Below are 14,588 nucleotides of genomic sequence, written 5' to 3'. Positions count from 1 at the left end.
AAAAAAAAAAGATGAGTGTTAAATTATTTTGCATGTACATATTTAAATGTGTTACCTCTAAATAGTTACCTCAGGCTACTCTATATTTATCCCACTAATATTTCCGCACCCTTAATATTTCTGGATTTGTTCCATTGGAATAATTCTCATTTTATAAAACACACAGTAAAAATGTTAATAGTAAATTTTATCACTAAACGAAGCTCCACTCCTCCTGTTGCCACCCTCCTGATAAAGGTGTGGCTCAACTTGATCCATTTATCTTCAAAACCATTCTTTTCTTAAACTTTAAAAAATTAGAAAAAATTTTTAGTACATATATTTACATTCCTTGTGAGGAAGTGATACATATACATAGTACATCTTGATTCCTTATTTTCATCCCTTTGCCCTTCAAGAAATGGATAGAGAGGATAGTGAAACTGTCTATCAATTTCTTGATCCCCTTCATTTTTTTGTACAAGTTTGCAGTACACAGTGTTTCCATTCCTTTTGTGGAGTCGGTGCAGATACATAACACATCTTAGTTCCTTTTTTCATCCCCTTTCCCTCCTCTTCCTCTATCTCTTGATCCCTTTCTGATTTGACAGAGATCTCCCTTGTATTTTGCTCTTTATTTATACTTTGGGTTTCAGGAGTAAAAGAAACCATGCAGTATTTAAGCTTGTGTGTCTGATTCTTAGATACATTATGATCACTTAACATTCTGATCTCAAGGTGCATCCGTTTTCTTACAAGCAACTCAAATTCATTTTTCTTTATGATCGAGTACTATTTTTCATGTAAATACCACATTTTCTTTATCCATTCATCTATTAATGCTTCCAACATTTATCGATTATGAACTTGGCTGCCATAAACATGGATATGCATGTATCACTGTAATATGATATCTTTACCTTGTTCAGAAGGGTACCTGGAAGGGAAATAGCTAGCTCAAGTGGAATTTTTAGTTTTAGTTATTTTAGGAATCTCCATATTGATTTCCATAGTGGTCATAGTAGTTTATATGAACTTGATTTTTGTAAACAATAGACAAAGATTTTCTTCCCATAAAGTCATGTAAGTGAAATTCTAAAAACCTCTGAAATTATAGAGAAAAGCTGAAAATTTGTTTTGAATAATGGCATCACTGAATAAGTGTACAGTTGCTAAAGTGATTAGTCTGAGGCAAACTACTTCTATTTGGATGTTGCTAGATTTCTTTAAACAGTGCGTCACAATTTGGAACACTTGCGATCTAGAAGTTTGGCAATTTTGGGAGACATTTTTGGTTGTTTCAGTGGTTGAGGATGAATTTCTGGCATTTGGAAAATAGAAGTCAGCATTGGTTTCAAACAACATACAGTGCTCAGGACAGATCTGCACAAATAAGAATCATCTGGCTCAAAATGTCAGTATTGTAAAGATGGAGAAATCCTGCTTTAAACAAATTATTACTTTTTAAATTCACATTTTAATGTACATTAAAGTTTCTGATTTTAGTAAGTCATTGGGAAGGAATGAATTTAAACACTGAAAGTTTTGTCTGGCACTCAAAACCACTTTCAGATTTTGTTTCTGTTTAAATGATGGGGGGCCAGTTCCAGCTAGAAATGGATGTACAATGGACGAAGCACACAGATTAATATCTAGGTTAAAATTTACCTAGCAGTCTTGGGATTCTTACCTCAGAGATTTTTTCTTACCTGACAGTGAGGACTAAGATTCTATCTGACTTCTGATTTTCCGAAGACAGAACCCCAAGAATGTGAGACCTCTACCCAGCAACAAGGAAGGTTCTTCCCATCACCTCCAACCCCACCTCTTGCCTTGCCCTGGCTTTGCTGGCCTTCTAGTCCCTTTTTCAGGAGCCACCATGGGTTGCCTTTTCCTTTTTTCTCCATACTGCTGTTACTGTCTGTCTCAGCAGCACTTTCTGCATTTCTTCTTGATTTTCATTTGTCCCTTCACTTGCTAAGGCTGCAGTGTTTCAATTACTGAAGATTTATAACATCTTTGAATATGTAATAGTTTCTCCTCAGTAGTCATCTTTCAGAGAAGAAGTTATTTTTGTCAACTTGTCCAGATAAAGTAGGCAGCTTCTACTTGGCTTTTGTGGGTTGTTCTGGATTTTTTCTGCATCTGTCCCACTTGCACATAGAAGGCCTTAATGGGCCTAAGTATAAGCTCCAAGTCCAGGAGCACTGTACCTTCTCTGAAGTTTGTATATCTTCTAGGCTTTCTTCTCCTAGGTTTTTACTTCAGCATTCCATGGTAGGTGTAGTCCATTCCTCACCTGTTTTTGCCGTAAAAGGGAGATACTCCCACAAAGGTTCTTAGAATCATTTACTCCTTTTGTGTCTTGTATATGAAATGTCAGCCTTTTTCAGTGAAGTTAGCAGTGTCCCTGGAAGGATGGAGAAGCTTAAATGTTTGCAATAGCATCCGTTTTTAATACAGTTCACTAATGTGTTTACCTTCAGTAGAAGTTTGTTGCTCTGCCAGTTTTTCCTATTAAATTTTTAACATTTTAAATATTGTATTACTAAAAGCTTATCTTTATTTGCATTTATAGATTATAAACTCCTTTCTGGTTTGTTTTACTGAAGAATCCATTAGAAGGACCTATAAATCACGTGGAAAATGGCCTTCAGTGATCTTACATCGAGGACCGTACATTTTTATGATAATTGGATCAAAGATGCTGGTGAGTGACTGAAGTTCTTAATCAAGGTGCATCTTTCCTCTGTATGTCAAATTGCCACCTTAAGAAGATCTCATTGAAACAGAATGAGAGACTTTGCAACTTCACATTCCCTTATTACTGGTGACCAAGGAGGAAGTGCCACGGGTTTCGGTACAGATGTATACACAGATAGTCTACACAGATGTTCATTATAGTGTTTATTTAGTGACAATAGCTTAATATGAAGTGAAGGAAACTGGTTATTAAGTGATGAAACATTCCATCTTAGTAACCATTAAAAATGATTTTACAGGGACAGTGCTCTTTGGTCTGATTTTGTCTTAATGCTCCTAAGGAAAATTAGGGTTACTGCCAACCGCAGTTTTGTCCATGGTGATTCCTAAATGGGAGAGCTGCTGCCCCCAGAGGGATATCAGAAAGAGCAGAGTGTTTTCTTGAACACCCCTGAGTGACTCTAAGATGCCGGCCTTCTTGCCTTGTTCATTCATTAAAAAATCAGTGTTTCAGAAGAACATTTAATGCTATAGCAAGAAGTTTAAAATACATTAAAAGAAAGCAAGTTATAAACCATTATATGTATGTCTTCTGTGGAGGTTAGCAGTTTCTGAGAAGTAGAATTAGGCTTTTTTGTTTGTTTTGATTGTGTATGTGTATTTGTTTTGCTTTGTTTTGTCTTTTGTTGTTTTGTTTTCTGGTACCAGAGATGAAACTCAGGACCTTGCTCTTGCCAGGCAGGCACCGCACCTCTGAGCTACATCCCCAGCCCTGGATTGTTTTTGTTTTGTCTAGGTCCTAGTGTTTGAGCCCAGGGCCTTGTACCTGCTAAGCATGTGTTCTGTCATTGAGCTATTCTCTAGTAATTTTATTTACTCATCTCCGACAGTCTATATTTCTTAAGCCACAGCTAGTATGTGTTAAAGTGTTGAGAATGTTGGGCTGGGGATTTAGCTCAGTGGTGCTGCTGCCTGCATTGCAAGCGCAAGGTCCTGAATTTGATCCCTGGTACAAAATAATAGTAATAATAATTATTATTAAAATTTTAAATGTAAAACAAAGATTAAAAACATTTAAATAGGCAGGGAATCAGAGTATTTTTAGAGCTTACATGGACCTTAGATATCATTGAAACTAATACCCTACTTTATAGTTGAAGAAATTTATACTCAGAAATGTGACTTTTCCAAGGTCATGGTTAGTGGATGGAAGAAAAGACAAAAACCTATGTTTTCTTCTTATAATGAGTATTCTGATATTTAAAATATTTTTGAATTACACATACTCACCACCATCTTCACCATTTTAGATTGTTTCTCACACATCAATCAGAAATCTTGTGTCCACCAAATTTGGGAGGAAAATTGCCACCTCTTGGCATCTAACACAGATAAATTATGTTCCAGTTTATAGTGCTTTCCGCGAAGACACCTTGTTCCAAGATTGACATCCTTTTCATGAGACTGCTAAAAACCAATTCTATTTCACTAAGATAGGTCTCCAAAGTTTTGTCCTTGAGAGTTGCCAAGGACATTTTAGCATCCCATAAATAAGCTTTACTGGTAGGGATAGAAAGTGACTATTTCCATATTACTTTATTTTTTTCCCTTAGTCATAATAATACAGCGACAGTATAGATTTTTGTGGTCATCTTACTCTAAAGGTTGACAGTAGTCCTCATAAATTCATTATTTAATGTAAATACTTATGTTTTAATTGCTTAATTTAAATACTGATTACTGCTTTTCAAAGTAAAGATATATTGCGCTCACTAAACTCTTAAACTATTTGAACATGGGTGCCAAGCAAATTTGGGTAGTTTTAAAAATAGAGCTATTCAGCAGAATAGTTCCCTTGTAATTTAAATCTTGCTGTTCACTATCTCAAATGCAGGAACCCAAGCAAGTTAGGCAATCAGTGTCCTCACTGAAGAGCCAGATAGACTTAGATAGTGATGATTATTAACACTCTCCTAGAAGTACAAAATGTTGTAATATTACCTATTTCAGAATTTCACTTCCACTTTTAAACACAGATCAACGTTTTTACTTTTTATTAGGAATGCTTTAACTGGAAAGCTGAGTAGTACTAGATCAGAGATAGTAATGACAAGAGTGAGAGGTGGTTAAGATAGGAAAGTCCTGGCAACCACTACAAACAGTGCAGTGAAGATGTGCCACAAAAAGTCAATGAAGAAAGAGGAAATACCACATATCTGAGGTTATGCTAACTTTAATCTTGAAAGAGGACAGAGGGCATGGGTATGTAGATTGAGAAAACTTACATTTAAGGTCTTGTGCTACTGTATACCAGGTGATCTTTAGCAAATTATATATTGTCTTTGAGTCTCAGTTTCTGTGTTAGTGAAATAAAATGAGAATAGTACTTACCAGATACTAGATAACGTGCACAAAACGCTCTGTTAATTTGGAAAGTGTCCCAATACAAATAGTAGTGGTGATTGTCACAGATGATACAGGATTTCATCTTTAAATACTTTTAATATAGGATATCACTTTTTAAATTATTATTATTATTTTTTTTACATTTAAAAATTTCATGATCTAGCAGGGTTAAGAGGGTTTTATATTGAGATTTACAACTTCATGAAAATCCAGCCGGGTATAACGAGAGTTTTTTTTTTTTCCCCTTCTTCTACTTAGTGTGGCATTGATCTCTGAGAGTCATCAGTAATCAGGAGGTCCAGTTTTACTTTGCTTCTGCATGACCAAGGGCCAAGAATTTCAAGTGTATTCTTGGCTCTGGCCCTAATCTTGCATAACCTTGGGAAAGCTTGCTGCTATTCATTGCTGGAGAAGTGGGAGGCATATATAGTTTATCTCTTGGAAAATTCCTTAACTATGAACATTTTAAAATGGTTTAACTAATATTTAAGATATGAGAGAACTTATTATAATTCTTAGATACAAATGCCAAATTTTGAAATAATGCTATAGTAGCATTTGGTGCTATGGAGAAATGAAAAGGGTTTTAATGATTAAAACCATTAAAAAAAGAAAAGAAGCTGTGGTATTTATAAGTGAGTGCTCTTCAAGATGATTGTAAACAGCAGACATATAATAATAATATAAAATATATAATAATAACAATAATTTAAAAAGCAATTCTCTGTAGTATTTGGACAGTAGTAATAAGTTTCCAGACTTGGTTGTGATCTTTCTTTGCAAGAAAATGGAACATGCCATTTGAACTTTTAATGTTTCAAAAGGTAGTTGTGGCACATGTTTCCTTTTTCTTCTAGCTTCTTCATTTTGTTGGTCCTTGGAATATTTTTTGTTTTTTGTATTGAAGATTGAACTCAGGACCTTGCACTTGCGAGGCAGGCAGTGAGTGGCACCAGTGAGCTAAATTCCAGGCAGTACTTGGAATTTTAAAGGGTATACATTTTGATCTAGTACATGCTACTTAAGAAGAGAACACTGTAGTAGTTGATGGAAAAGCTCATTAATATTCTATATGTGTAAGCAGCTTTGTGCTTTCCCTATCCTCTGTAGAACTCATAGAAAGGTAATATTAAGCTAATAATAAATCAGAATTTGGGTACTGTCAGGGGTGCAGACTGTTGATCTGCCTTCTCATCCTCTGCTTTCGTCTTGGCTCCATTTGGACACTTAAACCAGTTCTGATGCCAGATGGAAGATACATGAAATTCTCCCTCCTTCATTAGCTTTTTATCTGTGGGGAAAACAGAGAGCACTCACCTCTGAACTGATTGAACTTGTGGGATCACAAAATGAGTAAGAATTAACTTTCAGTGTCACAGAGAAGTCCACTCTGTAATCCCCATATCAAGTCATCCACAGCTGATCCATAGGTGACTCATGGAGAGAGGTCTGCTACCTCACATGGAAGTGCACACTTTTCAGAGAGGTGCGCTGCTGCCGAGAGAGAAGGTAGGAACAGTGAACAACAGCCCCTGTCTTGAGCATCACACTAAAGCTTTGCAAGTTTTTACTTGCACATTGAGGCAGAGCTAATGTGGTAGATTGGATGAAGAGGCAGGGGAAAAGCACCTAAAAGACTACAGCAGAGCACCTAGTGAGGATTCCAGCAGCCCTGAGTACAGGTGAGGAGAACTAGGCCACACACCAAAGCCCTGGTTCGTAACTCTTAACAGCTCATCAGGTCATCTCAGCAGCTTGAAAAAAAAATTGTATGTTGACAAATTATGATTTTATTTCTGATGTACAAAGTGATGTTTCAATGGATATAGGCATTGTGGAATGATTAAATCAAGCTAATTGACATACCTGTAATTGCAAATTCTTACCTTTTTTGTGATGAAAACATTTGAAATTTGCATTGCTAGAAATCTTATACAATATACCATTAACTATAGTTACCATGTCATGCAGTAAATCTCAAAAAAACATATTCCTTCTGTTCAACTAAAACTTAGTGTCCTAAATAAAATAAAAAACTTTTTTATTAAGTTTATTGGTACATTTTAGGTATATAGTATAGTACAGTTGCATTCATTATTGGGATCTTGTAACTTTACATGAAAGGTCTTGGTTCTCATTTAAAACTAAGTGTCCTTTGATGAACGTCTCCTCCTTTCAACTCTCCCCTCAGCCCCTGCGGCCACCTTTACACTTTTCTTCATTGAGTTCTAATGTTTTAGATTTCACATATGAGTGAGATCATATATCTGTCTTTCTGTGCCTGGCTTATTTCGCATAGCATAATATTGTGATAATGTCTTCCCTGTTCATCCATTTGGTTGCAAAGTACAGGATCTACCCCCCTCCCATAATGGGTATTGAACCCACTGCCTCAAGCATATAAGGGAAGCATTCTACCACTGACCTATATCCCTTCCCTTTTTAAATATCATTCTCAGATAGAATCTTGCTGTTACCCTGGCTGGCCTTATACTTGTGATCCTTCTGTCTCAGCCTCCTGAGTAGCTGGGATTACAGACACATACCACCACTACCACCACCACCACAAATTTTCTTTATTCGTCTGCTGCTGGACACCTCTAAGTTCACTTCATGTCTTGTCTATAGTGAAGAATGTTGCAGTGAGCCTGAGAAAACAGACATCACTTCAATGCAGTGATTTCATTTTCTTTGGATATATACCTAGAGGTGGGATTGCTGAACCATATGGTAGTTCTGTGGAACCTGCATACATTTTTCCATAATGGCTGTACTAATTTACATTTCCACCACAACTGTACAAGGGTTCCTTTCTCCTCTCATCTTCTCCAGAACTTAGTGTCTGTCATCCTTTTGATAAAAGCCATTTCAGAAGTATGAGGTGATATCTCATTATATAGCTTTAATTTGCATCTCCCTGGTGATAGTGATGTTGAGCATTTTTCATATTTCTGTTGGCCGTTTGTATGTCTTCTTTTAAGAAATATCTATTCAAGTCCTTTGTACATTTTTTTAACTGAAAATTTTGAAAAATTATATGCTGATACCCGATTCTGATTCAGTGGGAACAGGGTCACTTTTTGCCTCTTGACTTTTAAATATTCTGGCTGTCATTGTGCTGCGCTCAAGGTCACTGAGCACTTAGCTCTTTGCATCTAATTCATTTAATCCTCTGGGAAATATGTGTTGTTTTATGCCCAGTTCACAGAGCAGGAAACAAAATACAGTATAGAGAAATAAAATCAGTTGCTGAAGGGCACATATAAGTTAGGGGGAGAGCCAGGATCACAACACAGATTGGCCAGCTCCAGAGTTTTGCTCAAATGGGATTTACTTTAAAAGCTGGGTATTTTGTTTTATTATTTGAAACTAATGTTCAATTAGCATTAACCAGCCTTTCCCATAATAATATTTTTATTTGTAGATCTTAAAAGTCACAGGATCTTAAGAAAAGGTGTGTGCTGAAAATGTTAAATTACAGGAAAAAAATGACTTGTTTTAAAATTAATATTTTTATCTTCCTGATCCATCCAGCCCAGCATGCGTTTCCTGGCATGTTTTCTTTTTGCTACTATCGAGAGAGAACAGAAAGATGATATCATTTTATCTCTCTCCCTACTGAGTCTATGAATGAATAAAATAAATCTCTAATTAAAGAATCTCTTAAAAATACTTAAAAATAATCTAAATTTTAAACCATATATAAAAAGACTATTAATAGCAGAAACTTTGAATTGCTTATAAAGGATGCAAAAGTGGTGATGTTGACATCCTTGTAGAGGCCTTCTTTTGGTATCAGTTTCTTAGGGAAGAACAAAAAGGGAAAAGAAAAAAATGTGAGAGAATGAAAAGATGAAAATAAAGTGTTTGTAGATGGGGAAGGGAGGAGGGGGTGAAGGGAGGGCAGAGGAAAGGGGAAAAAAATGAGAACCAAGACTTGCCATGTAGAGGTACAAGATCCCAACAATGAATGTAACTGTACTGTATCCCTAAAATGTACCAATAAACTCAATAAAATTAAAAAAAAAAAGAATAAAAGACAGACCTAGTATAGTTTAAGTACTTAAGGTTTGTGTTACGCACTGATAGAAGAAATTCATTAAAGATTGATCAGTTCTAATTCTGTGCTTTGGTCCCCAGTTCTGTGACAACTTTTATTTACAAAGGCACTTTGATATGTAGGTTCATAGCAAGAGTTTCTTATGGCCATTTTAATTGCACATGGCAAACAGATATCCTAGGAAACTTGCTCTTGTTGTAAGGAAAGAGGAGTACTAATAAAAGAATGAATGTTTTCAGGTCTATACTCAGATAGCTGATTTTAAAGCTTTTCCAGGTTTAAAACTGTGACAAACGTTAATATGAAAAAGTGCTTTGAAAATTTAGAACTTTATTTATTTTTATTTATTTATTTGTTTGTTTATTTATTTATTTTTGGTACTGGGGATCAAGGGTCCTTGCCCTTGCAAGGCAGGCGGTGGAACCACTGAGCTAAATCCCTGGCCCTAGAACTTTATTTTTTAAGAGCGTCTGTTTGTAAACTTTTGTTGGTTTTCCATTTTGCAAATGGTACTTTACTAAAATCGTTTTTTTTTTCTAAGAGCATTAATAACTTTTGTTAAATCTAATGGAATTTTTTGCTACACATTTTTTTTTCTGCTACATTTGATTCTTGGACTCTTTCTAAAAGTTCACTTTTCCCTTGGCTTCAGGTTGCCTCATTGTTGTGGTTTTGTGGTTTTCCTTCTACTTTTCCAGACATTCCTTCTCAGATATCTTCAGATATCTTCATTGTTTTTTCTCTACTTCTCTTCTCATGCATGTTGGATCTTAAGGATTCTGACTTACTCACTTTACCCTACCTGCTTTTCCTAAGTCTAGATCCTTGTTTTTCTTTTCATCATTAATGTATAACAACCCTCAAATCTGCCATGTCTGGCCCAGATCTTGTTCCTAAATCCAGGTCCATATGTCCAAATGCCTATGCAAGTTTCCATATGAATATTGTATAGGACCCTTAAATGTAAAATGTCCCAAATCATAAGCAGTCTCTACTTGACTAGTCTTGTACCTTATTCTCTATTCCCAGTCTAAGTATATTTATCAAAAGGATGGTATATTTATGTACAAAAACTGGAGTTTTTTTGTTGTTGTTGTTTTGTTTTTGTTTTTGTAACTGAGGATCGAACTTGGGACCTAATGCTGGCAAGGCAGGCAGAAGCACCACTGAATTAAATCCCTAGCCCATGGAGTATTTTTTAACTTTGACCTATGTTTCATTCCCCGTGTTGAACTAATCAATAAAAGTTTATTTTTCTTATTCCTTACTCTATCTCAAAATAAATGCTTCCATTCTCTTTTCCTGTCACTACCTAATGTTTAATTTTAAAATTTATTTTAACAGCTGGCTATATTTTCCTAACTGATAGATAATGAACCATTGCTGGGTGTCTTCTCCCACAGATCTGCTTTGCATCCTTGTGCTAGACCCAGGAGAATGTATATCCCTGGGCTAACTTACTCTCCTGTTCACTGGTTCCTGGTTTGGCCAGTGGAAAGCCTCAGGAGATTGAAGAAAGGGAGGGGATGGCATTGGGATATCTATTCCTCTGGCTCCTTATTTGTAGAATTGTGTTGGGCTGGCCGAATCCCTCAGCTAACACTCCTAGCTCATCTTAGTCCATTCAGCCTGCTGCAACAAATTACCACAGAATACTTGAAAATTATAGGAATTTATTTCTTATAGTTCTGGAAGCTGGAAGTCCAGATCAGGGTGCCTGCATGGTCAGATTCCGATGAGAGCTCTCTTCCAGGTTGCTATCTATTTCATTGTGTCCTCACATGGTAGGAAAGGGCAGGAATGTTTTGTGGGATCCATTTTTATAATGGCACTAGTCTCATTCAAGAGGAGTCGCACCTCCTAGTTCCATCACACTGGGGGTTACAATTTCAACATTTGGATTTTGGAAGGAAACAAACATTTAGTTCATAACACAATTCTTTTCCGGAAGGTTTTTTTCCATGTGACTCTCCTTCCAAGTTCTAGTAACTACTACCCTTGTTCTTTGAGACCAAAGGATGACAGCATCACTCTTTCTAGTCCAGAAGTGCTTCACTATATATCTGGTGATTTAGAATCACCCTTCCAAAAGATGCTAGTCATTCTTTTTAAAGGTACTAGTGATTAATGTCCATCGTCAAGCCTAGAATCTGGGTGGTCCCCCGAGCAATGTTGGTTGCTGTCAGTTGCTTTTTGGCTGTGTGGGTGTTCACTTACCTATTATTTTTCTCTTAGATCCAAGAGTTGAAGATTTGTTCCTCATGTCCTCACCTCTGCCACAATCCATCATCTTGGGACTCTATGTTTACTTTGTCACCGCTCTGGGACCAAAGCTCATGGAAAATCGAAAGCCCTTTGAACTCAAGAAAGCGATGTTAATGTACAATTTTTTCATAGTACTCTTTTCTGTGTATATGTGTTATGAGGCAAGTGTCTTCAGTATTTTTATTGGGAGAGTTTTGCCTGAGTCTTTCCATTTGTGTCATGTTTTTAGGTATGATTGTAGAGTAACCTTTTGAGAATTAAGGAATTCTGAGCTCACTGAGAAGGTATTTAACAGCAGCAATGTTATGTATAGACAAAATAAAAAACTCCTTAGAGGATATCAGCATATTTCATAGGTATTGAGAAAAATTAACATCTAGTCCAGGAGCTTGCACATAGTTATCTTTAATGGATGACTTAGCACATAAATATTAGTTTTAAGGAAACTCACACTCAGAGCAATTAAATAACTGAAAATAACATAACTTATCTGTGGAAGGCTGTACTTGAATGCAGGTATACCTGACATCAGAGTTTCATTCTGTTTCTCTCCTGAGTTGTCATCATCATGGTGAGAACTCTTAAGTTTCTGTGTGCTCTGATGAGCTATACAACACTGGACTGGCTTCAGTTGAGTTGGGCTTTGAAGGGAAAGAGAATAATAGACTCACACTGTTCTTTATTGTTGGGGCAATGGGGATCTTCCAGTACCCTAAAGCAGATTCACAATTCTCTCTTTTGCCCTCTGCTTTTAATGTCTCAGTCACCTTCACACCTATGTCTCTTAGTGATTCTTTGCTTCTTTTCTGACTCTGGCTGTTTTCCCCCTCCTCTTTTTATTTTACTTCCTATTAGAGGTTGTGCTGAGTCATAACTTTGGCTCAGGATAATCCACTGCAGTCCCCTGGCCTCTCTTGATGACCAGGCCTCTCCACATGTATCCGTCAAACCCGATTCCAACAGAAAATTTACCTGATTACCTATGTTCATTGCATCTACTCTGGCTTTATTTCTCACAGGCCTTCCCTAAGTCTGGACTCACTCTGCTGTTTATTCATTCTACTTTTTTTCTTTTCTTTTTTTTTTTTTTTTTTTTTTTTTTTTTTTTTTTTTTTTTTTTTTGTGGTACCAGGGATCAAGCTCAGGTCCTTGCACTTGCAAAGCAAGCAGGAGAACCACTGAGCTAAATCCCTGGCCCTGTTCCATTTTATTTCTAAAATTAACTCACAGGCCACTCTACTGTCCTTTCTAAGTATGAGCAACTGAACAGGAAAGAGCAGTATAGTGGGGAAGAAAGAAAATACAGGTTCTTAACATGTTTTTACAGATAGGATGTCACATATTAGATTATATTAAGAACAAACTTGGAAGCCAGGAGACCAGGAGTAAGACCAGGACACTGCCATAGCTACCTGATCAGTTCACTGAGGAATTTTAGTTTGTCTTTTTGTTTATTGACTAAGTCCCAATTCTGTTAACTAATTGCTTGATTTTGAGCAAGTCACTAAACTTCTCTAGGCTCATTTTTCTTACTGTTTAAAACCAAATTTGAACCAAATAGTCTCTCAGATTCCAGAATGCTCTGGTATTCTTATGTTCTGTGTCTGATTCTGTCATTGATTGTGATGTCCATATATATATATTTCTTTGACTTAGAAAGATTCCAACTATAACCAGTCAGTTTTGATTCCTCCTTTATCAATTACTCTGTAAAAGAAAGTTTGAAAAATGTGAACTTAACAGTTCATCAGGAATACTTTCGCATATATGTTAGTTTCAGTGTTTATTATCTTCCAAACAAAAATGGCTTTCTTTTTTTTGCTGTCCTGAAATATAGACATGTATGTTGAAAGCTTGATAGATTGTTGAAAGGAATTTAATGTTAGAAAAAAACATTACATTCTACTTGGTTTAAACAAACATTTATAAAGCTAGGTAGTGTTCCATTTGCAGATGACACATCCAGAAGCATGGTTTATTGTGTGCAGCTTGGCTTCATTATACAGTGAACACATCCAGGAGAGTATCCTGCCAAATGAGAACAAGCTGAAAGAGAAACACGTAGACTAAACTAACTTACATGCTTTCTAGTGATTGTTTGACTGTGCTAGATACTTGGCACTGGTCAGAAACTCATAAAGGAGACCAGGAAAAACCCTACAGAAGGCCAGGTCATACAACTTCTCTTCAGTACAGCCCTTGTTTGAGTTAGGGTGGGTGGAGAATTAATCACCACAGTTTGAATAAATAGCCTTGGCTTAGAATATTTCATCATTTGAAGTGAGTCTGAGCACAAGAAATGAGAGTGCTCACTGACAACAGGATCTTGTGGAACAGAATTTGATATTTCTTTTTGTCACATTCCCTGTTCCTTTGGGAAGATCTTTTGGCTTGTTTTTGTGGGGTAAATGTATATCTTATAGTTCTCTTCATCTTAATTTTCAGTATTTCCTAACTTACCAAGTTAACTGTGTGGTTACATTGTCTTCTAATTCAGAGTAGGAGCTAGCTAGCATCAATGTTGTATTTTACATAAAGTATAGTATGTTTTTAAATACCAAAGTTTATAGTGTTCTTTGTTTCTTTTTTGGCACCATTAAAATGTCATCCTTACAACCTTACAAGTTCTATGTTTAGAACTAAAAAGACAAGTTGGTCTTAATAAATTGTCTTTTTAGTTTTAGCTTTAATAGTAATAAAAATAATTAAAATCTGCTTCAATGTCAGAAAATGATATAACTATTGTACTGAGAAATAAGACCTTTGCTGGGACTTGCAAAATAGGAAATTAGAGAAGAGAATCATTTTCTCAGCACACTAAATTAAGCCAACCATTTAACATTTGAAATCTGTAAAATTAAAGCTCTCTTTTCATTTCAGGTACTGATTTTTGTTTTTTATTTTTGTAAAAAGAGAGTCACTACACTCTATATATTTTTCCAAAAAGAATGTCAATATAATCTTTGAATTACAATTCAGACTTATCAACAGGCTTTTCTTCCTGCCACCATTCTAAGGTCACTTTGTGGGTGTGTGTTGGAATTAAGGCCTGCCAGATTAAACTCTTATTGTTCAAATATTTTGCTCTCTTATTTTGTGAATCCAAAGCACAACTAATATCTGAGTCTGTTGTGTGATCAGTCTTTTTTTTTTTTTTTTTTTACTGGTTTCTACT

At 35.9% G+C, this 14,588-nt stretch overlaps 1 protein-coding gene across 2 annotated transcripts in view; it reads left to right on the top strand.

Annotated features, from left to right (window-relative positions):
- Positions 1-2,560: 2,560 nt before the first annotated feature.
- Positions 2,561-14,588, top strand: part of Elovl7 (ELOVL fatty acid elongase 7) — a 30,419-nt gene continuing 18,391 nt past the window's right edge. The window contains exons 1-2 of one of the 2 annotated variants that reach the window (XM_010626928.2): positions 2,561-2,689; positions 11,384-11,574. In XM_010626928.2, the coding sequence (XP_010625230.1) occupies positions 2,626-2,689; positions 11,384-11,574 (255 nt within the window). In that variant the 5' untranslated portion in view covers positions 2,561-2,625. Of the gene's footprint in view, positions 2,690-11,383; positions 11,575-14,588 lie in introns of those variants that run through there. The other variant, XM_010626930.3, reaches the window with a different exon arrangement.

The sequence above is a fragment of the Fukomys damarensis genome, unplaced genomic scaffold, assembly GCF_012274545.1.
Source record: "Fukomys damarensis isolate Sample0158 unplaced genomic scaffold, DMR_v1.0_HiC HiC_scaffold_1, whole genome shotgun sequence".
Taxonomy (NCBI): Eukaryota; Metazoa; Chordata; class Mammalia; order Rodentia; family Bathyergidae; genus Fukomys; species Fukomys damarensis.
Note: the sequence above shows the minus strand (reverse complement) of the source record. Positions and strands in the feature narration are given on the sequence as shown.